We start from the raw sequence: 25,789 nt of genomic DNA, 5'->3' as shown, positions 1-25,789 counted from the left end.
ATGCATGCCAGCGCCATCATAGGCTTCTAAGTAGATACAAAGCTAGCAGGATGAGATACAGGCCAATCCCGATTGTTTATATACACATGTACTCACAAAATTGATGCAAATCCAATGGTCGCCTGTGGAGTCATAAATCGAACTGTCCAAAACATCCATAGTCACCACCATTTAATCATTAACCATCTCTCCCGGGCTCGTGAAATTATCCAAATCCCTCTTCTCCACCAAGTTCTACCACATCCCAGCCATCTTCCTCCTCTACAATACGTTCACTCCTCATTCTGCTGATGCCAGCTTCTTGCGCTGAACGTCCCGGCCGTATTCGTGCTGCCCGAGCAGGACTAGCAGCAGTGGCTTGGAGGACCTGGGCAAAGTCAAGCGTGAACGAGGGAGGGGTTGGGGGTAAGAGGAGCGGGGTGGTAGAGTGCGACCGACTGTAATGGGAGATCAACATAAGAACGTACATTTCGGATGACAAAATGAATACAGGAATAAAGCGCCGAAGACTCACCGCCCAAGCTCTCCACTGCAACATACAGCCCACAAATTACTCAATGCATCGCCCGCCTGGGACAAAGGAATCTCGACACCTTGGCTATGAGCAAGATAACACACGTTGTAGAGAAGCATTGCAAGGCCGGTCGTGAACGATTGGTTTTGGCCGTGTGCTGGTGCTTGTTCTGGAGCTTCTGAGTCAGCTAGTGAGGCAGGTGGTGTACGGGATGGAGAGGAGGAGGGAGAAGACGGAGTAGAGGAAGGATTCGAGGTGAGGTGCAAAGGGTGTTTGGCTGTCCATCTGTCCGTGGGAGGAGATGATGATTGGTAAAAAAAAACTGAAGCCGAAAATACAGTAAGTGAAAACAGTAGACGCACTTTGCCCAGGATTCACTCCCTCGTCCTGCTCCAATCCAAGGTATACCGACACCGAATCTTCTGCAAGACCACGAAACTTCAAAAGGGAGTTTGATGCCTAGGTAGAAAGTAAGAAGTCCTAAAAAGTGAATGGTATGTGTTATCACAGCGTTGATATGATCCGGTGGGTATCCTATGATACGCCTTGTGTGATCAGATTCTTGGCGTAGTAAGCAATTGCAACATACGTCTAACATCCCCTGGTACTGGAAGAACTAGTCCGCCAACAGTCCACTCTCCCCTCGCGCCTGGCCGGCCGCCTACCGCAGGTCGTCCGCCAACTTCGACAATGTGAAATACCTCCACTAGCTCCTGGACAAGGCCTGAGCGTGCTCTAGCAATAGTTTGACTCAGCACAGAGAGCTCCTGAGATTCCTTGGTAAGCATTTGTGATTGGGGTGGAAGGAGACGTGCAGCGTTAAGTGTGCGTCTGCGCTGAGCAAGGGTCTCTCGGAGGGTACGGAGGCGATCGCGCTCTAGATCACTTAGAACAGTGCACGTGAGCAAGGGTAAGACACGTACTGCTCTCGCAGTCTCTTCTCACTTTGGCAAGGCTATCTGCTAAGTGGTCGAGGTTGTGGTCCACTCGTGCAATCTCTGCACGAAGGAGGCGACCAGATTCAATAGACTTGAATGCCCGGGACGCACGAGTAACATGGTCATTTCTGTCCGAGGAAAAATGGTGAATTTGATGGCGGAAATCGCGTAGACTGTGTGTCAGGCAAGGTCAGCACGGGTTGCGTTTCATGACAGGTGTTTTGCGTACTGGTTTCTCAGACAGTTTGCGCAATAGTACTGACGTTGTCTCAGCTCGCAGTTCTTACACTCCATCGCATCTTCAGAAGCTTCAAGAAGGGCACTGTAAAAGTGTTTACATGCCACAGTGCTGGATGACGTAAGACACCAACGGCATGTTGCGGTAAACGGTGCTGAGATGAACCTCCAAAGAACTGTCCGTTGAGCAATGCTAGTGAATGAATAGACCCATCCTCATCCAGAATAACCTTTGGTATTATTCCTTGTCCGATCCGATCTAACTCCCCAAAATCAAAAGCATTTCCCTCGAGCACTTTAACTCTGTCAATGCTCTAAACTTCTTCAGTCTTTCTCAACTCTTCAAGAGCCACAAATTCAGCGACAACTCGTCGCCGAGCGAGACACTCTCCGGACCAGCAGTTTTGGCATCTGCATTACGAGGCTCGGTCAAGAGCAAAAGTACCCAACCCAAAGGATGCTTCATGATCCTATGCAGCAATGCCAAGTTGCCAACCTCTTCACGAATGTGCTTGTGAGCATGTCGACGGCGGGTGGACTTCCAAGCCCCTACAGCTTTTATGGCGCTGTGGTGTCGAAGGTTTGCACGAAATTTTCAAATGTGTCGACTGAGGGATTCATAGGAGAGTTCACAATAGCTTGCTTCTGCTTTTGCTGACAATGGTTAGCAGATGCGTTATGTAAACAGTTGACTCTCCGTTCGCATTAACCATACTAATACACACGAGATCAGAGAATGTGCGCTCTAATCGAAACGGAAGACCGCTTATCAGGAGTTTGAGACCGAGAAAGAATTTGGACGGTCTGGTGACTCTAGTTGTGCCTGGTGAATTTGTCATCGTTGTTGTGTCAGATGCTAATCAGCCACGGGCCCTACTACAGACCCCTACTATCAGCGATGTCTACCACGAAAGCAAAGCAATCTCTCGTCGTCCTTGGAGCAGGTGTGCTTGGCCTAACGATTGCGTACCTCGCTGCCCTGGACGACGATGTCTCTTTTAATATCAGGGTCATTGCTAGAGAACTGCCCGAAGACATGGATTCTCAAGGTTGGGCTAGTCCATACGCTGTGAGTTTTGTTCATAATATTATAAGTCTGACAACTTCTGAAGGACAATCAGGGCGCTAATTGGTCTCCCATGGAACTTGGAGGCAAGGATGAACGAATCAGGAAGTGGGAGGAGAAAACTTTGTATGTGTGATCTTTGACTGGGAAATGCATGCCAGCTGATCCTGCAACAACCAAGTAACAAGTTATGGGACATGATCCCAACAGGGTTGGTTAAGGTTAGTCTTAACCCCTCCAGTCGTCCTCGATCGCGAGTAAGGAGCAACCCAGCTATTACCCACGAGGCTTTATACCGCGCAAAGGGAAAATATTTCAGATTTGTGGTGGAAAGACCTTGTGCAAAATGTATGTAGTTTTTTTCATGACTGCGGACACTGGGACAAACGTGGGGGCAGATCAGGATACTTTCCCCCTCTGACGTCCCTGAGCCATTCAAAGCTGGAGTCGCATTCGACACAGTTTCAGTCAATCCAGCCGAATATCTTCCATGGCTCCAATCCGAACTGATCTCCTGCGGAGTCACGTTTGAACGCAGAAATGTGAGGAGTTTGGACGAGTTGAGGAGCCTGGTGGGGCCCGATGGCATTCTGGTAAATGCGTCTTCGCTTGGTAAGGGGTTTCTTGCGGAAGTAGCTCTCGTAACATCAGCCCAAAGGTTCGAAATCCATTATTGGAGTGGAAGACACAAAACTATACCCCATTCGCGGACAAACGATCTTGGTACATGCACCAGGTCTGCAGGAGTGTTTGCTTGTCAGGTCAGGTGCGTATCCGGAATGAGCAGTGGTAACCAGTCCCTCATCAAAGCCCTGCGATCTAGAGACCGAGGAATCTACGTACATCATTCCCCGTCCTGGAAAAGGTCAACCTGACACTGCGATCCTCGGTGGGACATTCCAGTCCAGGAATTGGGACACCTCTTTAGATATGCAGATCGCGAGAGGAATATTTGATCGCTGCGCCGTATTGGCCCCTTGTTTAAAGAGTGCCGACTCGAGAATCCTGAAACATAATGTTGGTTTAAGACCTGGAAGAGAAGAAGGGCCACGAGTCGAGCTAGAGCGAATCGCGTTGCCCTTGCAAAGCACGCATGACCTTATTCCGTGGAATGGGAATCCCACAAGTGACCGTGACTGTGAACAATCCATGCTCGTTGCACATGCTTATGGTTTTGGGTAAGCCTTGCCCTAGAAAGTTTGAATACGATTGCCTAACACACCTTCACAAGACCGGCAGGTTTCCAGAGGTCCTGGGGTGCTGCAGAAGAAGTGCTGGGATTGGTGAAGGCCCAAGTTGTTTTAAACCATAATATCTAGATTTCCGCCACTTTGGTAGTGGGTCTTGTAGTGCCAAATTTTCGCGCCTTCGCTAACATTTGTTTTGCAAATATACTTTCCTATTGACGCTCCTTCATGTTTCTATTGGCCATTTAATCAGATTGCTGTTGATGTGCGCTCTGACTAGGGTTTGCAGCTCTGGACTTTCCTCCGAGGAACCCGTTGTCTTTCCGTTGGCACTACGGATGTCGAACATTGAATTGTCAAAGGTCGTACGTTCTCCATAAGGTTTATGAACTTAGTGCAGGTGCTTTCGGGTTTGACATCCACTTTCCAAATAACTAACCACAGATGAGTACTGAATTGAAAGGTGGGCTTTGCCACATACGAGTCTTGCGATGGCTTCGTCAGAAACTTAACTCAAAGTGAAAGTATTATGGTGGCAAAACGTGAAAATGTTGACTACAAATTGCTGCTGGCAAAGTAGTTTATAGGCTCGTCGCTATAAGGCAGAACTATACGGGGCCGTTATACACATTCAAAAAGGAACAACTGTCTTCCTTCCATATAGTCTGACTAAGGGAATTATACGTGCCTGTATCTGTACCGTTGGCAAATTCAGACTTCAAAAGCTTCGACTTACTACGGTGTGATATGGGTGTCTGGCTCTTCGTACGTACGGCGGCGGGTTGAAATGGAAAACCGTGTTTTGTAAGACTTCCGCCAATAGGATAATAGAACTGGAGCCTCTTGGCTATCTGTTGGCACATATGAGCACAATCCCATATGCTGTTTGATGTGGCGTAAGCTTTGCCACACATTCTTGCAGTGGCCCTAGGGGAGTTCTGCCCAGAGCAAGTACTATTCTCAGGACGTAAAAAGCAAGCAGCGATCCTTTTAGATTGTATATTTGAGATTACATCGCACAAGGAACATGTCTCCTTCAACTGGCAGATCCTCGCCGTTATTGCTGTTTCATCTACGTCCTGTCAGTGTAAATAAATCCCATCCAAATGTACCACATATGCACTGGCTATGAATGTGTTCCAACGTACATCCCTGACAGTGTGAATACAAGCTGGTTTTGTTTGCGTCCAGGATTGACTCCTGACCAGTTTGGCCCTAGTAGGAATAAGTGTGGTTAAATCTTTGTGCCAAATTCCGGAGTTTGGAGACTAGCTAGCGAGTCGTACCTGCTTTCGCATCGATGGTACGATGCATTATTGGTTCCTAACTTCATAACACCGCTTGGACGAGGGAGACTTGCATAATGGACGAACAATTCAAACTGAAGTACTTACGACGTGTATTTTGGTGAGTTAGCTTGGACATCCAAAGCCTCCGTGGGTCGGACGTGACCCGACACAATGTAAGCCAGCCAAGGTTAGCCACAGGCATTACTGTTGAATTAGAGCGGCTGCTTGCTTTGTCGCTTGTTCAAGTGTTACTCGCTGAATCCACAAGGCATGGAATCGTCTATTGGTCCGTGACACCTTCCGGTGTCGATCTCGTTTAGCAATAGTAGTGGCCTGCCTCATTCCATTCGGTCGACATTGGTTTCTGCTCGGTTGTTCGCAACTACGTCTGCACCTTCTCGATGAAAGTTCAGAGTAGGTAGCATGTGGCGCTTTGAGATTTTCATCCTGACCACCTTGGACGGACAATGATACGAGGAGTGTCAATTGTATAATAGTAAACAGGTTCGTCGTCCATCAGCGGTAGTCTCCCCTGGCTAGCTCTATCGAAAGAATATAGTCATTCCTTCGTATCAAGATCAGGCAATTTGAAATAGCATTTGTCGTGGAAAGAAAGTAGAAAGTGATACATACTCACGCAGATTTGCGAATTGTGAACAGCACAGACTCGCACACAATGTGCACCACAAGACCATGTCAATAGCCTAGACGTTGCCCCGAGGACCACAACAAAATAAGTCGGACATACTTATGTACACAGTCAGAACTTAGTCAGAACAGAGCCTCCGACTCAGACTGAAAGAAACGCGATCACGTGACACGACGCGTCGGTTTGTTGAACTGTATTTGGTTTCTGTGCTGCCAGTGCTGGCATTCTTTCCGTGGTCCTGCCACTAGAGTACTTTCGTAGTGTTCGACAACAACAGTCATGTCCCTCAAGGACATCGGAAAGTACGATGTGTCTGAAGAAGCGCAAGCTCTCAAAGATAAATTAGCAAGCCAAGGTACACTTTTAGCGCGTAATCTAACAATCTTTCCTGACTTGCTGCTCAGACACCGAGAATGCAGGCCTGCGAAGCCACCTAATGAAGAGAGAGGCCGAACTAGAGGAGATAAAGACGTCATTAAATGAAACATTGTACAAGGTCATTTGATTTCTGTCTACTTGATTATCCACGTCCACTTACTTCGTAGCTCAACAGCTCAGCGCCGAGGCCGACCGTGCTCTTAGGCTTGAAAGCGATCTGGCGCGGCGCTCAGACGAACTCAAGATCGAGAAAGTGGCATCTAGGAATGGAGAAGCTGCACTTCTTGCTGCGCAGGACAGACTGAAAGCTGAGGAACGAACAGCACGGGAGCTCGAGGCAACGCTTGACACCATGTCTTGCCAATCGGAGTCAATCAGAGCTCAGACTTTTAAACTGGAGATAGAGAAGCGAAATATGGAGTCTCGTGTGCGTGAGCTGGAGAGGATGCTGGAAAATACAAAACCCCAGCCGACGGCTACTTCTCGATTGCCGCAGCGGGGTGGAAGGCCTCGGTCTTCCTCTGTGTCTAGTTTCAGATCACCAGCATTGGAACAAGAACTTAACGATACAAAGATTCTCCTGGCGGATAAAGAGAAGGTTTTGCGCGACATGGAAACGAAACTCGCTCGAGCCCGGGAAGATCTTGTCAAGACACAAAATACGCAGTTTTCAGCTGAGAAGATTATGCAGGCCCGTATCGCAGAGCTCAGATCAGTGATAGAGGACAAGGATGAGGAGCTGGAGGTACTGAAATCTAGTCAGGGCCCGGGGAACGCAATGGAGAGGGAGGAAGAGTTGTTGAAGAGGATCGACGAAGATGAAGTGAAGATAGAAACATTGGAGAGTCTGCTGCGCGAGCAGCAGAGTGGACCCACGCAGGCGGCGTACGATAAGCTGCAAAGAAAGCTACGTGCTGAGTCGGAGAAGCTTACCTGCTCAGAGAAGAGAGTGCGAGACCTCATGGAGGAGAAAAAGGAAGCACAAGACGCATGCGCTAATTTACATCAGGAGCTAGACAGAGCGAATCGGCTGCTCCATGACAGCGAGAAGCGTGTTAGAGCTCTGATGGTCACTGAGAGGTATGCAATACTTGGTCACTAGCCCGATGAATTGCTGAAATTGAACTAGTGGATTACAACAAGAGCTTATGGATCTCCGGTGCGATAAGGAGTCGACGGCCACCGATCAGGATCATATGGATATTGATGTTGAGGACATCCGATCCAACTTCGACAGCAGCTTCTTATACCCAAATTGCTCTACTCCGCTGCCACCGATCAATACCAACGGATCTGCTCACCCCGATGAAGCAACGCTCGCCAACTACATTGAAACTTTGCTCAGGGCTGTAGACAGAATACGAAGCGAGCGAGATGACCTACGACGTGCCCTCGAATTCTCCGAGACCGAGGCTCAAATCACAGTCCAAACTTTGGAGAAGCGCATTCACACGCTTACCCAGGAGGCGGACGAAGTCTCAGCCTACAATCAGCAAAGCAAGCGTCTTGTTCTTTTCGTTACAGCCCTGGGCGTCGTCGTGGATCACCTACGCAGTCGTTTGCATGCTGCCGAGCAAAACCAAGTCCTTGACCACTCCCAATTAGTCGCAGAACGAGATGCCACTTTACGAGACCTTCAAAACAAGTTCGAGGTCTCGTGCCAGCAGTTGACTGCATCAGCAGAGTCGCATAGTCACCTGCTCCTACTGGTCACAGAGCTGGAAGTCAAAGTCCAATCTTTGACTGTCGAAGTACAGGCAGCGGAGTCATCTCACGAGGACACCCGCAATGGGCTCCAGCAAACAGAGGAACGACTAGCTGAGCTTACAAGAGCGTACCAAAACATTGAATCGGAACGTAATTCACTCAGCCTCCAAGTCACGAATCTCCAAACAGACTTAGAGGTTGCACAGGAAGAATTAACAGACGCTCATAACCGCTATAGCACTCTGCAAGCGCAACAATTATCTACCATGTCGGCAACTGGGGTAGCTCACGCGCTTCGTGAGCAGATACAGGAACTTGAAGGTCGTGTCAACCGTCGCACGGAACAGATCGGCGTCCACCAACATGACATTCGCCGCCTGGAGACCAACCTCAAACTCCAGGAGGAACGGATCTCCGAGATGATGTCGGAGCTGGAGATGATGTCGGCCCAAAAGGAGGCGATGGTCGAAGACTGTGCGGAGGCTAGAGATGCTCGCGACCAAGCTGTCACCAGCCTTGAGGCAGCAGAGCTCGAGGTGGAAAAGTTGCAGGAGGAGAACGTCAGTCTCAAAGCCACCCACAGTGATGAGCTATCGTCTATGGTAGCCATAGTCGCTCAAGCGACGTCGAATGCTCGCCGCGCCCAACTCATGGTCGACCAGCACCTCGCCGAAGAACCGCAGATGTTGTCCAAGATAGCTGTTCTTACGGCCCAGAACTTGGAGTTCTCTGAAGATATAAGAGTGCTTGCTGGCGAGAAAGAAGTGCTTATCCAAAACTTGACGGAGAGCGTCGCATCACTGAGTTGTCTTGAAGCTCTCCGGTCACAAGAACGTACCGAAATGGATCAGCTAGTGGTCTCGCTTGCGACTGTACGCGAGGCATTGAGCAGCAGTGACTGCAGCTTGGAGAAGTCTCGTCAAAATGTCGCGGCGTTGCAAGCCCAACTTACATCTTGCCGCTGTGCACTCGAAGACAAGGTGGCCACTTTAGAACTTCGCGATGCAAGGTTAGCTATACTTGAGCAAAATCTTGCCGAAATATCCAATGAGTCAGCCGCTGCTTCGACTCGTCGCATTTCAGAATATCAAGGACAGCTGCAGTCATTGCAGGACGAACTCGACGAGCTTCGCACCCGCTATCAGATCACCTGCGAATCCTTGTCTAGAGCTCAGGACGACCTTCAGGAACGCATCCAGGAACCTCAAGCTAGCGAGAGTAACGCTGAGTTACAGGATCTGCATGCTCGTTATGCTGTCGAAGTCAGAGACTTGCGAGAGCGCCTCGAGCACACGAGCCAAGAGCTTTCACAGGCTACGCAGCTTTTGCAAAGTGCCGACCTTCGCTTTGCAGAAGTGCAGGAACGCAATCGAGAGCTGAACGATCAGATCGCAGCTCTCACGGACGATAATCAGAGAAGAACCGTGACGGAGGAGTCTCTACGTGTCAGACATGTTGAAGAACTTGATATCCTACAAAAGACGCTATCTAACACCCAGAACGAACTCGCTGTTGCCAAAGAGGAATGCCAGCGTCTTGCGAACCTCGTGGAACAGTCAACCAACGAACTTGAACTAGCAAGGCAAGCCCACATGGATGCTCTGCGAGAAGCAGAACAACAAGTTCGCGAATTGCAGGACGATCAGGAGCAGAAAGACGCTGCTCTCAAAGCCAATGAAACAGATCTTCAAGACTTGCGTATCAGCCTTGACGAACGATCCCGGGAGCAGGATTTGTTGCACACACAGTTGCAGAATGAAGTTGCCTGTCGCAAGCAAGATCAAGCAGCTTTCAATGACCAGCTCTCTTCACATGCAGATCATCAAGTCAAATTTGATGCCCTCAAAGCGGAACTTCAACAGGTCAATGAAGCCACGCGCTGGCGACTGGAGCAGGCTGAAGCTGAGTTATCAAGTCTCCAGGCAGAGAAACAATCGCTGCAAGTGGAGACCACCAGCTTGGAAGCAGAGATTCAGCGCTCGATGTCGTTAACGAGATTTCTGGAGCAACAAGTACGGGAGAGGTAAGTAAGCTCGCCCTCTTCACAGGCACAATCTTGACGAACAATGAGCAGCGAAATAACCAATTCCTCCCTCAAGGAGACCCTCGAACAGATACAGCTCCGACTCGCTCAGTCTGAAAAGGCGGGCAAAACGGCCGAGCTTAGCCTTGCACTTCAAACAACACAACATGAGAAGGCGATGTCATCCCTCCGATGGGAATTGGACGCAGTCCGTTCGGAACCTAAACTTCGTGACGTCGTCGCTGAATTGAAGGAGAAAAATCGCGAAATGGATCAGCTATTGCAAAGCAAGTGTTCTGAAATTGAAGATTATGACGATCGGATATTGGAGTAAGCGAATTCACTTGCGATTCCCTCACCTAGACTAACATTATGACAGAGCTTTGAAAGCGAACAAGAAATTGTCTACGAAAGTGGAGGCTTTGACACGCAAGGTACAGAACCTTCAAAGCAAACTTGCTTCTACCAAAGAATCTGCACAAACCCCACCGGTCAACCTTGCTGCACCGTCTGTGCAAACAGGGCCGCCCATTGTCCCTCCTGTGCCCCGGGTGTCTATATTCACAGATACTAAACCAATCCTGGGTCGAGATCGAACAATGTCGAATACCTCAGCAGCATCCCGATCACAGACACCAGAGAGGAAACCCATGCAGCCAAGTATGATGCAAACCGGAATCCCTGAAGAGGAGGTACCGACATCTGCTGGAAAGAAGAGACGCGCACCAGATTGTGATGACAGGGAAACCGTTCCACCCGAGGGCCGCTATACAAGCGACTCGGACATGCAGGCGGCCACTACGCCACGTCTCCGGAAAACGTTGCACTCGAGCCGATCCGGATTTACGCCAGTACGCTCTGCCAGAAACATAGCTAGCCTGCCTTCACCAGGAAAACGAGTCACAACTACTATCTCAGACGTTACGAACAGTCCTCGGTCCACATCCGACCCTCAAACCTCTAGAAATTCGTCTAAACGGACCTGGTTAGGGAAGATCAGAGGCGGAGTGCCTCAATCCAATAACCCAGGTGGCAGAGTTGTATCCTCGCGAGCGAACGTGTTTGAGAAGATGCCAAATGTTCCGAGATCGTCATGATGGACTCTGTTTCTTAGCGTTGTAGCATCTACCTTTACCTACTTTTGTATTTCTAGTCAGTCAGTCAGCATCCATACACTCCGTCGTCGAAAGCGTGGTCACAAGCGCTTTAGCTAAGGGCTATTATGTAGAAGGAGAATTATTCGATCCAAGTTCCTCTCACACCGACAGCGTGAGGAACTTGAATCGGCGGAAACTTGAACCGTTTAATACTTTGTTTCTGGCCATCACCGCAGCACCTAGTTCGCCTGCCGCTGGCTAATCTTAGAGCAGGTTGATTGTGATAATTCATGATAACAGGACAGGGCTAACTTGAAAGCGTCCCGACGCCGAGGAAGACACCCCGGCAGTCCGAGATGTTCGGAGAGAGACACGTTCTTGCAGATCTTTCGACTGATCAAAGAGACCCCGACGATTGGGATATTGGCAGGCTGCGAACCGTTGACTATTTATTGGACACAAGGGTGCTGACTTACGAGCCCACATTGAGCCTTTTGGCTGTCGGTGAGATCTCTCAACTTGAGTCGTCTTTGAACTGTGACTCAGGCACTACTCTCTTTTTGCTTCCAGGCACAGCAAGCGGTCTGATTTGCGTGGTAGGCGGTCCTGGTGTAGAGAGTTCAGTACAGACGCCAGAAGGTTCTTCGGTCAAGATTTTGCAGTTTGCCGCCTCCACGGACAAACTCCTCTCTGTCGGTAAGCTGTACTACGCCAGTACGTCAACCTCTCTTAATTGCTGAAACTTCATACCACTAGATGAGTGCGATCGACTTCATATCTGGAACTTGAAAGATTTGAACGAACCGCCGAAGTCAACGAGATTCGACCATGCTATCAAGTGCGCAAGTAATCAATTGCTGTAATAACGACGTCTGCTGACCCACAGCATCTGAACACAAGTGCTGTCATGTTATCACCTTCGCATACCCATGTGGGTACTGAAACTCAAGAGTTTCTTAGACATTTCTAAGATCGCCCTTTCCAGGTCTTTCTTGCCCTGCAATCGGGAGAGATCAGAACATACGATCTTCTGTGTTTGAAGAAGTCACCCTATGTCATCCCGAACTTGTGGAATATGTTTCAGACTAAGATCGCGAGCAGTGTGGTAGATCCCTTGCATGCATTGCCTGGTTGGTCCGTGCAACAACACTGGCATGTTGCTGTTGAGGCTTGCTTACATTGGGCCTTAGCAATATTCCTGTCGATTTAGTCGCACATCCACGAGACCTCAACTTAATATTTGTGGCCTTCGGCGGTCAGTGATTTCTACGATCAAATACAAGTCCCTGAAACAATCTTTAGGGGGAGTGGTACTGTACGACCTGGTGTGTATCTGAATTCATTGTCATTGTACCGTCGTGTCTGCCAAGAGTAACTGTTCATTCCCTTTTCAGTCTTCACGTAACATTCTACGGGCGTACGAACTTGTAATCCCTGCCGGTGCGCCAGGAGGGGGAGGATATAACCAAGCGGTGAGTCAGAGCTTTCCGACCACAGTGTATCGTAGACTCATACTCTCCAAGGAAGTGCTCACACATCGATGGCCTTCCGTTACTTCCGTAGCTATTCACCCAGCTGGGCATTTCTTCGCCGTGGGTTATGCAGATGGTTGTGTTGCCTTTTGGGCGGTGGAAGACGAAGATCAGCCTCTGATGGTGCGAACATCCACAGACTTGGACGTTAACGTCATAAACGGAGAGGAGCTTGAAAACTTCCTGCAAAACGGGGGTCCTTCAGAAGAAAAGGGGACTAATGTGTCAGAACGTCAGCCAATCTATAGGGTCGCTTGGTGTGGCTTCCCGAACTCCTCAGATCCCCGAGGAGGAGCAACTGCTCTCGTCATTTTGGGAGGCGACAGAAGTAACGACCCTTGCCGGTTAACTGTACACACAATGCCTGCTCTCAACTCTCCGGAACCTCCTGCTCCATCTAGTTCCAAAACTGGGCTCCACGCTTCTATCCGGAAGGCAATGCGACTTTCAGTGATTCCGTTAGAAATAACTTGTTATCTATCATCGGGTCCTATTTATGACTTCGTCCTCTTTCCAAAGTCTAATCCGCATTTTTCTGGTTGTTGGGATCCTGTTGCCGTACTTTTCCTCACTGGGGCCTCTGATTCACGGATGGTTGAGGCTCGACAGTTCCTGCCTCCGAAAATAATGTCTCCGCTGCCGAGAACAGACGTCCAGAATATCAGCGAACATGGCGATGTTATACATGACCTTTCCGCGACGCTCGAGGATATGACACTTAGTGGAGAAGAACCTCTACCAATGCACGTTCCTTCAAAATTGTACAGTGGGCTTGGTGGGGTATCTTATGTACAGCTCTTGACTCTACAACGAAGTATGCATGATGTACTTGTAGGACAACAGCTCGTGCCAGGTGATACGGATTTACCCATAGCTGGAGGGTCTGCATGGATAGACGATAAAAGACTCAGCGAGCTGAGGCTCTCCAGGGTACTGATTGATTGATTGCCCATAATTATTGATTGTTAACACTGCGCTTCAGAGCCATCCGCGCCGAATCCTTATCACCTGCCATCGCGACTTAACTATTCGTTTCTACGACGCCAGCCCTCAGCTTCTCATCAGCTCCAGCACATCTCCCCTTCAGAAGAATTACCCTTTCGCAATTCATGACCTCACTATAGATCTCAGCTGTCTACCACTGCCCAGTGCCCCAGAAGTTGCCACTGTTCAATTAGCCCCCGAATCCTTGGAGTGTGTCGTGCTACTGAAGTCAGGCGACCTGGTGATATATCAATTGAACACCACACAAGTCACCCCTCTTATCGAAATAGAGGGAAACAAAGAGTTTGTCCTGCTGGGTGATGTCACTTTACGACCAGGGACAAGGTATCATCCCTTCTTGATGCTGCCTCGCGGTAATATTTCCTTGACATGTTGCGCATTGTCGGACATAGGTATGTTCTCCTTCGGGCGCAGTGTTACATGAATTGCTTAACGTAAAATAGGTTTCGTTGGTGTTGGTTACATTGATGGTTCTGTCGCAGTGATCGATCTGCGTGGACCATCTCTCCTCAGACCGCAGCGTCAGAAAAGGCAGTCTAAGCTTCTGGTCCGCAATCAAGATGCAGATCCTGTTGTCTCTCTGACGTGGACCGTTTCTCCTGTCAGCATGGGTATGCACTGGTATATACGATAAAACTCTATCTGAACCCATGACTAGATGCACAGCTAGCTGTGCGGCTGATCGCCATCCATGAGTCTGGCAACACGCAGGTCTTCAAGATAATCCGGGATCCTGAGTCTTCGCTGTATGATTTTGCACAAGATGTCACCAGGATCGAGGGCCTCCCGAATGTCATGCAAGGCGGTTCTTTCGTGATCGATTCGCAGAAAGGTACTACTTGGCGTGCCGATCGATCACGTTTTGCCGCTTCTCTTCAGACTAGAGATAGCAATCCTGCACGTTGCCTCTGGGTGACAGCGAGTGCCAAGGGTGCTCGTTGTATGCTTGATATCTCAGGGGAGAGGATTTCCAAAGTAGAATGGAATAGCAAGAAAAACAAAGTTGGACACGTTCAAGTGATTGAGAAGAACAGTGAGCTCATTAGCTCGGAGCCTAACAATCAAACTAGTGCTAACAACAAACCCAGATTCTCACGTGTTTGTAGCATTCAATGACAAACCAGAAGCTATCGTTTACTCTTTACCTTATCTCGAGCACCTGCATACCTTCCCTCTTGCAAAAGTGTGCGAAAAGTACGTACTCCCAAATTGCACTTTGGCCGGGCTCTTGAGTGTTTATTTGCCAGTGTCGTGTCTGTGGATGAAACAGGAGATTTCATTGCCTCAAGGCATCACGAGTCAGGCGTACTTGAACAGATCGTATTCGGCACACTTTTCAAGACCCGTCGTGTTTATGATCAGCCGATCGTTGATGTGACAAGTTTCCACCGCGAAATCCCCCCTTACCCGCAGCCAGTGTCCGTTGGACCCCCTTCGTTGCTGGGCTCATGGTTCCGGTATGGGAAACCTATTATGACCGGAGAACAGCTCGATGCACTACGTACGTTAAGTCACTCGAACCCCTTCAATTGTTGATCTAGAGCATCGATATAGTTGCGGGCCCAGACAGACCTATACCGCCACCAGATCCTGTGCAAACACTACAGGACACGACCACCGATTATGGACCCGGTGTCACGAAGACGATGGAGAACGCTCGCAGTGGCGTCTATAATCGTCTAAACGATGCTCTTGCTGAAAGGGGGTGCGTACATGATCGTCCGACCACTTCTCCAATGTCAGTGCTAAATGAGAACCAAAGGGAGATGTTGGGAAACATTGAACAACGGATTGATTCCCTACATCAAGGGAGCAAAGATATGGTGGCGCAGGTAAACATTCAGTTACTAGTTGTCATATCTGTCCGGGGTGCTAACCTTGATTAGGCTAAGAGACTTGCGACTGAGCAGAGCGCCAGACGTTGGTTCGGTTTCTGAGCTGATCAACAGGATACACGTCATACCCGCCAATGACACTCGAGATTCGAAGTTCTCGATGTATACCATTATATATATCCGTGTACTATAGGACATTCCAGCCGTGCAATGATATGTAATTGTGGGACATGATGTGTATTTAGTCTTCTAAATGCCAATGTTGTTCACTGCTGGATTTCCAGAGTGCGCAACGCCTTGATCAACTCCCTCATTTTTGAGTTTGGAAACAACCTTTCATCTGACCATCGGCCCTTAGCTGCCTCTACGGCGAAAAGCCCGAGGTCCTCAATCGGTGTATACATAGAGGGCAGGATGGTCTTCATAATGGGCGTCATGAAGCAATCCATAGCCTTTGCTGTTGATGAACGAATGTTATCTCGGTCTGATGGGTGATCTTTGGAGGGAAAGAAGTAAGCAGGTCGCATGACAGATGCTGTAATGTTGGAGGACTGAGGGAGATCAAAGAGAGCTTTTTCAGTCATGCCCTAGATGTGGCGTGAGCATTCCAATGCTTGCGAGTACTGACGTATCAAGCAACAGGCGCATACCTTGATTCTCGCGAACTTGAGGTTGCTTTTTCCAGATGGATCTGCGCCCTCTCCTGAAACGAAAACAAATCTGAACGGCTCTCCCGTTTTGTCCTTCGTCCTTGTTTCTTGCAGGGAGTTCACGAAGTGCATGGTGTAGTCGTATGTGATGCGTGTGTATTCCTCGTCTGACAGACCTACTGAGCTCTTCCCCAGTGCCCAAACGCAGGCGTCATGCTCTGCCAGACGAGCAGGAAGATCACTAGGGTAATCCAAGAAGTCTTTCAGAACTATAACATCTGTCTTGTCGTTTTCGGGGATATCCATCCATGATGGGAGTGCTCTACGAGAGAGTACTGTGATCTTCGTGATGGCTGCATCTAATACTGCTTGACGAAAGATTTGGATACCAGCTGGCAGATAAGTAAGGATGTGTTAGGTTTGGGACTCCACGCCCGGATAGAGATGGTAACATACCAGCACCGGTGACACCTGTTAGGATAAGCTTCATGATTGAAGGTGGCTAAAGTTGGTTGAAGGGTTGTCCTGAGTGCTACTGGTGTACTTGGGTTTAAGTATCCCTTCAGGTCATCGTGAGCCCTTCCAACACTGTGCGGGCTGACGCGGCCAGCCGGCTAGACAGCAATTGACACGAGCCTGATATGCTAATCAGCGACCATAATTAAGGGCGAGCCATTCGGTTATACACACACATCACGTCAAAGTATGGTAAGAGACCATAACGCAAGGACAGCTTACGCGTACAAATGTATGTACCGGGGACTACGCGGCGGCGGCAACATTTATCATGCAAATCACATATCCCACAGTATGACATGCTTATACGCGGACTCTCACTATGTGCCGTCAAAATGGCGTTGATTGCGGACGCAAAGAATTTCTTCCTGTGCTCATCGATCATCCCTAGGGGTGGATGACTTCTCATAACCCCACCCTTCTGTATGACACCTCAGCCTTCCTTCGTTGCCAAGCTCGAGAGTCGAGAGAGAATTCACCGTCTGCGAAGAATGATAAGACCATGATTCTGAATGCTGTGTCATTACGAACCTCAGTAGGGGAGGACGCTTGAAAAGCATCGCGGTAGTACGCTACATTCTGATCTACCAAGAGAGACCAAAGGAGAGTTCTCGAGGATGCGGAATTTTGGGTATCCGTCTTCCCGAAGAGTTAGAAATGGGTTGTCGGCAAGGTGCGAAATTGAATAGATGAAGCAGACAGCATACCTTTGCAAGACCGATGATGAACTGAGATCGAATGGAGTTTGGATCCGTTGGGATACCGACAAGATCCACCAAATAGTATCTTCAGTGCACATCGAACGGACCTCCTTGACGGCTACAAGAGCCTTCTGTTCTCTGTGCTGGGACTCCTTTCCTCAAGAAATTTGGTCTGGGGGGATCAGACCAGACGCGTTCTTGGCAGAGGACATTATTATGTAAAATACTTGAAGATAGTTAAACGGCAGGCGGGATGAAATAAGGTTAAGGCGAAGCAGCAGCATTGAGGAAGTTTATATACCTCCAAGCTGATCGTTAGTATTGGCAGAAGCTATCCAAAATGCTAGTCGACAAGGCACAGACATTGTGACAAAACTGAATATCGTTGTGACAGTGACGTGTTACTATTGCCAGTACCCTGCTGGCATTGGGAATATACCACCAAGTACTATCAGTCATGACAGATTATGAGTCTTTGCACAGGCAGTGCCGCACTCTGGAGTCTTTATTCGACACAAAGCTTACGTCGTACTCCCGCCTAGCATCAACAATAACGAGAAACCAGGACGACATCGAGGCGGGAGGTTCGCGCGAACGCTGGAAAGACGTTGAAGGCGAAGTCGAGGACCTCCTGGAGAAGGTGGGACACACAGGTGCCCCAGCACGCATACCAGTAGCTTACAAGGACATATGTTTAGCTACGAGAAACCAATGATGAATTACTCGCACTCTCAAACAACCCGGACACCCCGCCATCACAATCCATGTCCCGTGCAATCCAGAGACATGGCGAAGTTTATCAGGACTATGCAAAGGAGCTGCGCAGAACGAAGGTCTGTTCCGTTTCAATGTTATGTGAACTTAGCTCTCCTAATACCTTGCAGACAAATGTCCAGCATGCACTTGACAAAGTAAACTTACTTTCGGGCGTTCGGAATGACATCGAGTGAGTTCTGTGTCCATTTGCGTAATGTCCTGTTGGTGACCCTCTTGTGACAGGGCATACAAATCTTCCGCGGCAGACTCACTGCTGGCGGAAAGAGGGAGAATCGACAGCTCCCATTCGATGACAGACCAGATTCTCGAGTAAGCTTCATCCTCACTTGTTATTCTTCGCTGAATGTTCTGCCGTAGCCAAGCATATGAAACTCGGGCAGAATTCTCGCGCCAAAGCATGTCTTTGGCCGGTATAAACACGCGCATGACTGGTGTCATAAGTCAGTATCCTGCGCACAGTCGTAATAACATATACTGACGATCGGCACAGGTGCGATACCTGGCATCAACAATCTTCTTTCCATGATCAAGAGCCGACGGCGGAGAGACTCTATCATCCTTGGCATTCTTATTGGAGGGTGCTTACTCCTACTTATAAGCTACATGTCGCGGTGATACCATTTTCATTATTCATGGACCATTCAATAAAATTCTGTTTAATACATTGGCAGTTATATAATGAACTTACATACCAGTCAACTGCGATCCAGTCTGAGCAGATTGCCATGGATAACATTCTGATTGTGCCTGGTAAAAACTCTATTGCCGCTTCCCGGTCGTTCGTTTGCTGACCTTGCTAAGTCCGATATGGTTTCCTTGCACGAATTCCTTCCAATTGTTTTCCAAATGTCGGACAACTCCCTGCTGGCTTTCCTCTACGACCTCTTCCCAGGACGATTCAACTAGCCATCCTTTTACTTCAGCAACTATAAGCACCATGTCCCAAGTGCTCTGCACACAATCTTCGATCTTGTGGCAATCCGATTCAACAAGGATACGGCGCGAAGAACACGCAGCGATCAGTGCTCGATGATTTGGTGACCGACTGTTGATAACTGTTGAGAGAGACAAAAATACATTTGGGTGACGCTTCTGCAAAAGCCCATTTAGCTCAATACAAGCAAATGAGACAGTCGGGTCAGGTCACAGGGTACATACCTCGATGGACAGCCACGTTTGCGGGCTAAGGCTACAGCTATGAATATCAATGCTTATTTTAATCCAATGCTCGCCATGCTTATCAGCCATACGGTCTAAGAGTTCCACAGTAGCCATTTGCGTTTTAACGCTATGCATGCTGACGTTTCGGCCTAGCTCTGCTGCTAGATCAAGCTGTGCTTCAAGGATAGCTAACTGGTGCTCAAAGGGTACCGTGAAGGGCGTCAATTCTCCAGGTGACGAGAAGTAATCGTAAGGCACCCGAAAAGCTCTGTCGATACCAACCTCTCCAAGCATTGCGCTTGGAAAAGCCATTAAATTCTGACGAACGTCTTCCAGAACGGTTTGTAGTGTCACTGGGTCAGGCAGATGAACAAGCAACTTTTGGAAGGCCTCCAGGTGCTCATCCGCATCCTTGAATATGCACCTATAATGATCTTCCTTTGATTCATATGGTGCCAGTGCGATCCAGTGCGAAAACCACGGATGGTAACCTAGCATCAAAATCAGTAGTATCACAGGATTGATCAACCGATTCATAGCTAACCAAAGGAAGGTACGACTTTGTCTGAGAATGCAGTAGCCAAGTCTCGCACTAATCCTTGGTCCGCCTGAAAAGTGGACATGGCACCGATGATGATGGGTAAGTTGTCCATTGACTTCACTAGAATCTCTGAGTCGGTGGGATGACAATGTACATCGACGACATGTCGCAAGACTGACGGTGGAGGAAGGGTGTCCCGATGAGAAATAGTATCAGAAATGTCATGCTCGTAACACATATCGATTGCTCGATGTCACTCCGAAGCTGGGCTCACAGGCTCAAGTTTGTAATAGCCGAAGGTAAGTAGTTCAGTGTGTGATCAACTGAAGTGATCGACATGCACAAACAACTTCCATGCTTGGACTTCAATCATGTCTAAGTACCTTAACTTCGAGAAAACGCCTTAGATTATCTTTCTTCTCTAAAATCATGGCGCGCACACTGACACTCGACGTATCACCTCCAGCACATCGTTGGATGGACACCACTCTTCAAAGGGATGCTTTTAAAAAGACTATCCCTGTTCTCGCCGCCAGAGTTCCTGCTTCCAAAACCGGATCCCTGCTAAAGTCTGATATCATGAAGAAGTATGTGACTTTGGTTTTCCAGAGATCATATTTAACGTACTTCGAAGATTCCTAATGGATCTGCCAAAAGTACGCAGCGTTCTTCGGGACCCCCACGATGACCTCGAGAGGCTGGTATTGCTGAATGTATCTGAAGATGGTACCGTGTAGCATCTCTCGATCGAATGATATGTGGTTTTCTGATGCTCCATCCGTAAGCCAGCTGCCCTCTCGTCGGAGGTTCGCAATTACTTGCAGGAACAGTCTGCTACGTTGGTTGTGCACAACCTAGACTTGACTTATGACTACTGGACAGCTGGTACGAGCTGCATGGTTCCTCATGTCGATGGTATTTATTTATGTCCAGATGAAATCTTACATTCCATATTGCCCGAGGAGCTTTGCAAGGGTTCTCCATCAGGGTTCGCAATCACTGGCCACCTCGGTGAGCACGATGGCATTCGCGTTTGGTCGTCACTGATGAATCCTTCAGCCCACATGAATCTCAATAAAGAATATCTACCCTATAAGCATATCATCGGTGAGATTGTTCTGGATGAAAGTATTGATTTCTCGAATTCTTAACTTCTGCTGATGCTATTTACCACAGAAAAATCCCATGATTAAAACAGTTGTCAATAAATTAGACAGTATCGATACAAAGTACCGGTTCTTCAAAATGGAACTGCTCGCAGGCGAACCTAATCATGTTGTTGAGCACGTAAGTCATGTCTTTCTATGGAACGATGAGCTAAGAAAATCCCCAGCACGAGTCTAATTGCCGATTCACTTTTGACTTCACCCGTGTTTATTGGAATTCAAGGCTTCACACAGAGCACGATCGGCTTGTCCAACTCTTCCAACCAACCGACGTCATTGCAGATGTATTTGCTGGCGTGGGCCCTTTCGCAATTCCTGCTGCCAAGAAAGGGTGTGCAGTATTTGCGAACGATCTAAATCCTGAGAGTGCGAGGTACTTGAGTCAGAATATCGTTGACAATAAAGTGAGGTATTTCTTTCACTTGATATACGCCTTATTCTGATGTTGTTCGGTAGGTCGCAAGTTTGGTCCGCGCTAGCTGCGAGGATGGTCGTGATTTCATTAAAAAGGTTATCGGTCGTGCGAGAGATAATCCTTTCCCCGCATACACCGGGCCGAAACTCAGCAAGATGCAAGAAAAGGAGAAGCGCAGGCTGCAACTAGCAAAATCCTCTCTAACTGCAGCACCTGCACTGATTGATCAGTCAACTGTGTCGAACCAGTCTCCTCGTCAAACCGTCTCACATTTTGTGATGAACCTCCCAGATTCAGCGATCGACTTCCTCGACGCCTTCCGTGGCGTTCTATTGGAAAGCGCTAGTGAACGGGATTTGAGCGGTAATAACGCCAACATGCCTATGGTTCATTGTCATTGCTTCACACGCGAACTCCAGCCAGACAGGGCTGAAGCGGATATTATACAGGTAATGTTCGAGATTCAGTGCAAAGGCTGTGCTGACTGTGATTATTAGAGAGTCGAAAGTAAACTCGGACATCAGCTGGACACCGGGGTGGCACTGCACATGGTTCGGTCTGTTGCTCCAAACAAAGACATGTACTGTATAAGTTTTAGATTGCCTCGTGACGTGGCCTTTGCACGGTAATCTAGAATAAGGGCGCCGACATTGCGCCGATATGCTTCTTGATTGATGCCCTATTTCAAGCGGCGAGGCCTATAGGAAATTCGGAATCAAGTGAAACGCGTTGCGTTTGGCATCGCATGTGTCATGTGCTCGGCAGTGTGATTCGGTTATGTAATCACCCGAGTTGTTTATCCCTGCAATAGTACTGCATTGGCCCTGTTGGAGCAATTTTTTAGTGTCTTCGCTCTTGTGCCATAACTACATTGCTGTGGGCTACCAGTTAGTGCTGCATAAGTATCCTTATCCTTCCCTCTAGACTTGCTTGCATCCTCTCTCTTGACATATAGACATACCTGATACCTCCTAAACACTAATTCACTTCGGAGTCTTGACACTAGAACAATGACACGCGTTATCAACACAGTTCATTGCGACACTGATGCGGCATCCTCCTCTTTGACTGACTCCGCCTTGAAAGGCGTTCGCAGTGTGGTTGCAGCACCCGAGAACGAGATGAAGCGATGGAGAAGGATATTTGAAACCAATGCAAAGGTCGTGATCGACGGGGAGAGGTATGTCATGACTCATTCTAAAACAATTTAACCTCTTGCTGACTGCTCGGACGACAGATATCTTGACCCCGACAACTTTGTCAATGCTATCGCTCCGAAAAGCGACTCGACTAAAATAGGTCGTGCACAATTCGCGATCCTTTTTCGTGTAGCCGACTCTTCGAAGCGGGGTTTGGTTTCTTGGGACGATTTCACAGTGTTTGAGACACTTCTTAAACGTCCCGACGCAGACTATTGGATAGCCTTTCAGTATTTTGACGTGTGAGTCCTTCCCGTCCCATTATATATAGCAGCACTCAGACTTGGCACGGTCGCGTTTCAGGGACAGCTCGGGTACCATAACTTTTGATGAGTTCAAAAATGTGTTCTTGGCCAACGTTGGGCCATCTGCCATTCCTTTTGACTTTGATTGGTACGTACTATTAGAATTCCAAATGGTCTGTGTTTACCGTGGTCACAGTGATTGGGTTAAGTTATATCTTGGGCGAAAAAATGGCACACACGTTCTTGGATGTCAGTGCGGATATTGTTCTACCTCCACATTTATTGACTTGTTTTTTTTGATAGACAATGAATTTACTCAGCTGATGAAGGGCCTCCAGGGAGAGCGTCTTCGACAGGCCTTTAAGTATCTCGACAAGGATCAAGATGGATTTATTAGACCTGAGGAATTCAAACAAATTATTTTGGTTTGTAAACGACTTATTCTTCACGATTTGCGTTTCATATACTTCCCTCATGACAGGAGATTGCAGGGCATAAACTATCTGATGCAGTCATTGAACGTCTACCTACGTTATGCACGCTCACTCCTAGTGGGCGGATATCTTATTCTGAGGTTGTTGCATTTCAAAATGTTATTCGAGGTGAGCTTCATTGTTCTGCGGCCTGGAAGCAACCCCAACTTTTGTATCGTAGAGATGGACATGGTGGAGCGGTAATTCCGCCTTTGATATGGCTGTCATTAACTAATAGGTTGTTAGTATTTTACGCGAGGCCACCGCCAAGTCAAAGGATGGACGCATTGACCAGTCTGACTTCCTTAATCACTCTGCTGCGATCTCGCGTTACGCTCTTTTCACGCCCATGGAGGCGTCTATCATTTTCCATTTTGCGGGTCGGGGTAGCCGCGAGAAGAGGCTTGCTCTATTGGACTTTGCTCAACTCTTGGATCCCCAGTGGAGAGCTCCTCACGAGGTTCTTGAAGCCAATGAAGTCAGACCGAAGGCATCATTGCTTCAAGGGGTACTGAAGTCTGCCTACGGTTTTGTTCAAGGAGGCACGTTATTTATTGCTCAGCACTATTGCGACGCAACTCTAACATAAATATAGGAATTGCGGGGGCTTTCGGTGCCACTATTGTCTACCCTATTGATATGGGTAAGTGATTAGGAATCATGTCGTGCTGGATCTATCTGATATGCTTTATCTTGATAGTGAAGGTACGCTGTGCATTTCATCAATTATTCTTTTAGTCTACAACAAATCCAATTGGTTGACAGACTCGGTGCGTTTTTGACTGGGTTTTTGCGAGTTTTGTTGCTGAACAACTTCAAGGATGCAAAATCAGCGGAGTACAGTGGTCGGTCAGATGCTGTACAAGAATAGCGTCGACTGTGCTCAGAAAATATTCCGCAACGAAGGTCTCATGGGTTTCTACCGTGGCCTTGGTCCACAGTTGATTGTGCGTCACCGCTGTACTTCTATAATATTTCACCTCGCCTTACGTTGTAACAGGGCGTTGCTCCAGAAAAAGCTATCAAGCTTACCGTCAATGACCTCGTCCGTGGTCGAGCCATGGATCCAGAGACAGGACGCATCAAACTTGGTTGGGAGCTGATAGCCGGTGGAACGGCTGGTGGTTGTCAAGTAGTATGTATTCCCTTTTTAAGATTGTATTCATGTCGCCCATAACGATGGCAGATCTTCACCAATCCCCTGGAAATTGTGTAAGTTTAAGCACCCTGGTCATAGCTTGGTCCTTACTCGAGTTTTAGTAAGATACGTCTCCAAATACAAGGAGAAGCTGCAAAGTTAGAAGGAGCAGTTAGAACCGGTGCTGCCAACATTGTACGCCAATTGGGTGTGGTTGGTTTATACAAGGGGGCCAGTGCCTGCTTGCTTCGCGATATCCCATTCTCGGCCATCTATTTCACAGCATATTCCCACCTTAAAAAGGATGTCTTCCATGAAGGCTACAACGGAAAGCAGTTGTCATTCCTGGAAACGTTGGGTGCAGCGGGCATTGCGTAAGGTTTCTTGCGTTAAGAACTTGCGACATGTGCTGATAGAGCGAGTTCACCAGTGGCATGCCAGCAGCCTATCTAACAACTCCTGCTGGTTCGTATTCCTTTTGAGTAGTACTCGTGATGATACCCATTGGACGTTTGTCACAGATGTGGTGAAGACTCGTCTGCAGGTCGAAGCGCGACAAGGTCAGACCCACTACAAAGGTCTTACAGATGCATTTGTCAAGATCAGTAAGTGTCGATCTCATCTAGCAAAGTTGAATACTCATGACTGGTACTTCCTCTAGATAAGGAAGAAGGTTTCAAGGCATTGTTTAAGGGAGGACCGGCACGTATCCTCAGAAGTAGCCCACAGTTTGGCTTTACCCTGCTTGCATATGAATACTTGCAAAAGGTATGATTGTTACTACACGCCCCGAACACACTAACATCCAATTATCTTTGCAGCTCCTTCCTGTTAGTCCATCCGTTTGGTACATGCATTTGATACTTAATCATTTTCAACAGTACCCATGGCAGGAGAACAAACCCGAAATCAAGACTGCTTTGACAACACCGAAGCGGGATGAGATGTCTCGAATCCGTGCGCGGAACGCCCTCAAAATACTACTAGACGTTCATGGTGATTTTGGGAGACGTGCGGCCAATTTCTCTCATCCCCTCGTGAAGCAGGCACACCCAACAACCTCACCATCGAAAACAGCATGATGCACTATTTAATCCTCATCTATTGAACTTTGTTTAGACGGAACAGTGCAGGAAGATAGTTCCCCGTTCTGGTTTGCTTCGATCTGTCGATACTGCTACCGACAGCGCGCACCTTTGCTACTACATAGATTCAATTGCTCCTCCTAACCATTGCAGTATACCGTAGTTGGCACGATTGGGTTATTTAAGCTTGTTATACATACCGCATGCCGAACTCCGATCCATAGAGACAATGATAGACGTTCTGGGATGCTCACCATTATTCTTG

The 25,789-nt window shown here is 48.1% G+C and overlaps 9 protein-coding genes across 9 annotated transcripts; 6 read left to right on the top strand and 3 right to left on the bottom strand.

The window, feature by feature from the left end:
* Nucleotides 1–205: 205 nt before the first annotated feature.
* BJ212DRAFT_1259233 (UV radiation resistance protein and autophagy-related subunit 14-domain-containing protein) lies at nt 206–1,746 on the bottom strand (the record flags this gene model as incomplete). Its single annotated transcript, XM_041330002.1, has 6 exons — nt 206–437; nt 515–799; nt 877–1,048; nt 1,104–1,391; nt 1,438–1,625; nt 1,682–1,746. 6 exons carry the CDS (start codon nt 1,744–1,746, stop codon nt 206–208), a joined length of 1,230 nt encoding a protein of 409 aa, XP_041199546.1.
* Nucleotides 1,747–2,587: 841 nt separating this feature from the next.
* On the top strand, nt 2,588–4,074 carry BJ212DRAFT_1444231 (FAD dependent oxidoreductase; the record flags this gene model as incomplete). The annotated part of the gene is made up of 8 exons (XM_041337932.1): nt 2,588–2,758; nt 2,811–2,881; nt 2,937–2,976; nt 3,029–3,103; nt 3,154–3,367; nt 3,414–3,521; nt 3,579–3,933; nt 3,987–4,074. The coding sequence occupies 8 exons, from the start codon at nt 2,588–2,590 to the stop codon at nt 4,072–4,074; spliced, it is 1,122 nt and encodes a 373-aa protein (XP_041199545.1).
* A 2,085-nt stretch (nt 4,075–6,159) lies between these two features.
* On the top strand, nt 6,160–11,085 carry BJ212DRAFT_1475623 (uncharacterized protein; the record flags this gene model as incomplete). Its single annotated transcript, XM_041339255.1, has 6 exons — nt 6,160–6,235; nt 6,285–6,376; nt 6,434–7,338; nt 7,388–9,988; nt 10,040–10,318; nt 10,368–11,085. The coding sequence occupies 6 exons, from the start codon at nt 6,160–6,162 to the stop codon at nt 11,083–11,085; spliced, it is 4,671 nt and encodes a 1,556-aa protein (XP_041199544.1).
* A 183-nt stretch (nt 11,086–11,268) lies between these two features.
* On the top strand, nt 11,269–15,641 carry BJ212DRAFT_339005 (lethal giant larvae like, C-terminal-domain-containing protein). Its single transcript, XM_041342953.1, has 17 exons — nt 11,269–11,589; nt 11,656–11,781; nt 11,842–11,923; nt 11,986–12,016; nt 12,071–12,219; nt 12,276–12,340; nt 12,388–12,410; nt 12,480–12,557; nt 12,609–13,547; nt 13,600–14,014; nt 14,066–14,233; nt 14,281–14,655; nt 14,711–14,816; nt 14,870–15,123; nt 15,177–15,327; nt 15,385–15,454; nt 15,509–15,641. Exons 1-17 carry the CDS (start codon nt 11,442–11,444, stop codon nt 15,557–15,559), a joined length of 3,231 nt encoding a protein of 1,076 aa, XP_041199543.1. The 5' UTR covers nt 11,269–11,441; the 3' UTR covers nt 15,560–15,641.
* On the bottom strand, nt 15,616–16,850 carry BJ212DRAFT_339095 (uncharacterized protein). Its single transcript, XM_041342954.1, has 4 exons — nt 16,800–16,850; nt 16,564–16,743; nt 16,108–16,499; nt 15,616–16,044 (listed from the first exon to the last, which is right to left on the bottom strand). Exons 2-4 carry the CDS (start codon nt 16,595–16,597, stop codon nt 15,724–15,726), a joined length of 747 nt encoding a protein of 248 aa, XP_041199542.1. The 5' UTR covers nt 16,598–16,743; nt 16,800–16,850; the 3' UTR covers nt 15,616–15,723.
* An 870-nt stretch (nt 16,851–17,720) lies between these two features.
* BJ212DRAFT_1319248 (V-snare-domain-containing protein) lies at nt 17,721–18,739 on the top strand. Its single transcript, XM_041334353.1, has 6 exons — nt 17,721–17,964; nt 18,023–18,157; nt 18,200–18,270; nt 18,324–18,410; nt 18,459–18,541; nt 18,592–18,739. Exons 1-6 carry the CDS (start codon nt 17,782–17,784, stop codon nt 18,714–18,716), a joined length of 684 nt encoding a protein of 227 aa, XP_041199541.1. The 5' UTR covers nt 17,721–17,781; the 3' UTR covers nt 18,717–18,739.
* BJ212DRAFT_1319245 (uncharacterized protein) lies at nt 18,740–20,141 on the bottom strand. The gene is made up of 3 exons (XM_041334352.1): nt 19,807–20,141; nt 19,260–19,753; nt 18,740–19,193 (listed from the first exon to the last, which is right to left on the bottom strand). The coding sequence occupies exons 1-3, from the start codon at nt 20,039–20,041 to the stop codon at nt 18,861–18,863; spliced, it is 1,062 nt and encodes a 353-aa protein (XP_041199540.1). The 5' UTR covers nt 20,042–20,141; the 3' UTR covers nt 18,740–18,860.
* A 7-nt stretch (nt 20,142–20,148) lies between these two features.
* On the top strand, nt 20,149–22,218 carry BJ212DRAFT_1319242 (uncharacterized protein). The gene is made up of 9 exons (XM_041334351.1): nt 20,149–20,390; nt 20,438–20,529; nt 20,593–20,688; nt 20,737–20,814; nt 20,863–20,918; nt 20,980–21,090; nt 21,137–21,373; nt 21,426–21,833; nt 21,882–22,218. The coding sequence occupies exons 1-9, from the start codon at nt 20,158–20,160 to the stop codon at nt 22,011–22,013; spliced, it is 1,443 nt and encodes a 480-aa protein (XP_041199539.1). The 5' UTR covers nt 20,149–20,157; the 3' UTR covers nt 22,014–22,218.
* BJ212DRAFT_1319232 (mitochondrial carrier domain-containing protein) lies at nt 22,219–25,784 on the top strand. Its single transcript, XM_041334350.1, has 17 exons — nt 22,219–22,564; nt 22,622–22,825; nt 22,887–22,976; nt 23,025–23,077; nt 23,132–23,253; nt 23,310–23,430; nt 23,483–23,501; nt 23,548–23,843; nt 23,897–23,948; nt 24,122–24,248; nt 24,302–24,436; nt 24,488–24,513; nt 24,562–24,813; nt 24,870–24,904; nt 24,961–25,044; nt 25,101–25,207; nt 25,261–25,784. Exons 1-17 carry the CDS (start codon nt 22,395–22,397, stop codon nt 25,519–25,521), a joined length of 2,154 nt encoding a protein of 717 aa, XP_041199538.1. The 5' UTR covers nt 22,219–22,394; the 3' UTR covers nt 25,522–25,784.
* Nucleotides 25,785–25,789: the final 5 nt, after the last annotated feature.

The sequence above is a fragment of the Suillus subaureus genome (genome assembly GCF_016647635.1).
Source record: "Suillus subaureus strain MN1 chromosome Unknown BJ212scaffold_2, whole genome shotgun sequence".
NCBI classification, from domain to species: Eukaryota; Fungi; Basidiomycota; class Agaricomycetes; order Boletales; family Suillaceae; genus Suillus; species Suillus subaureus.
The sequence above is the reverse complement of the archived record's forward strand: the minus strand, read 5'-3'. Positions and strand labels throughout refer to the sequence as shown.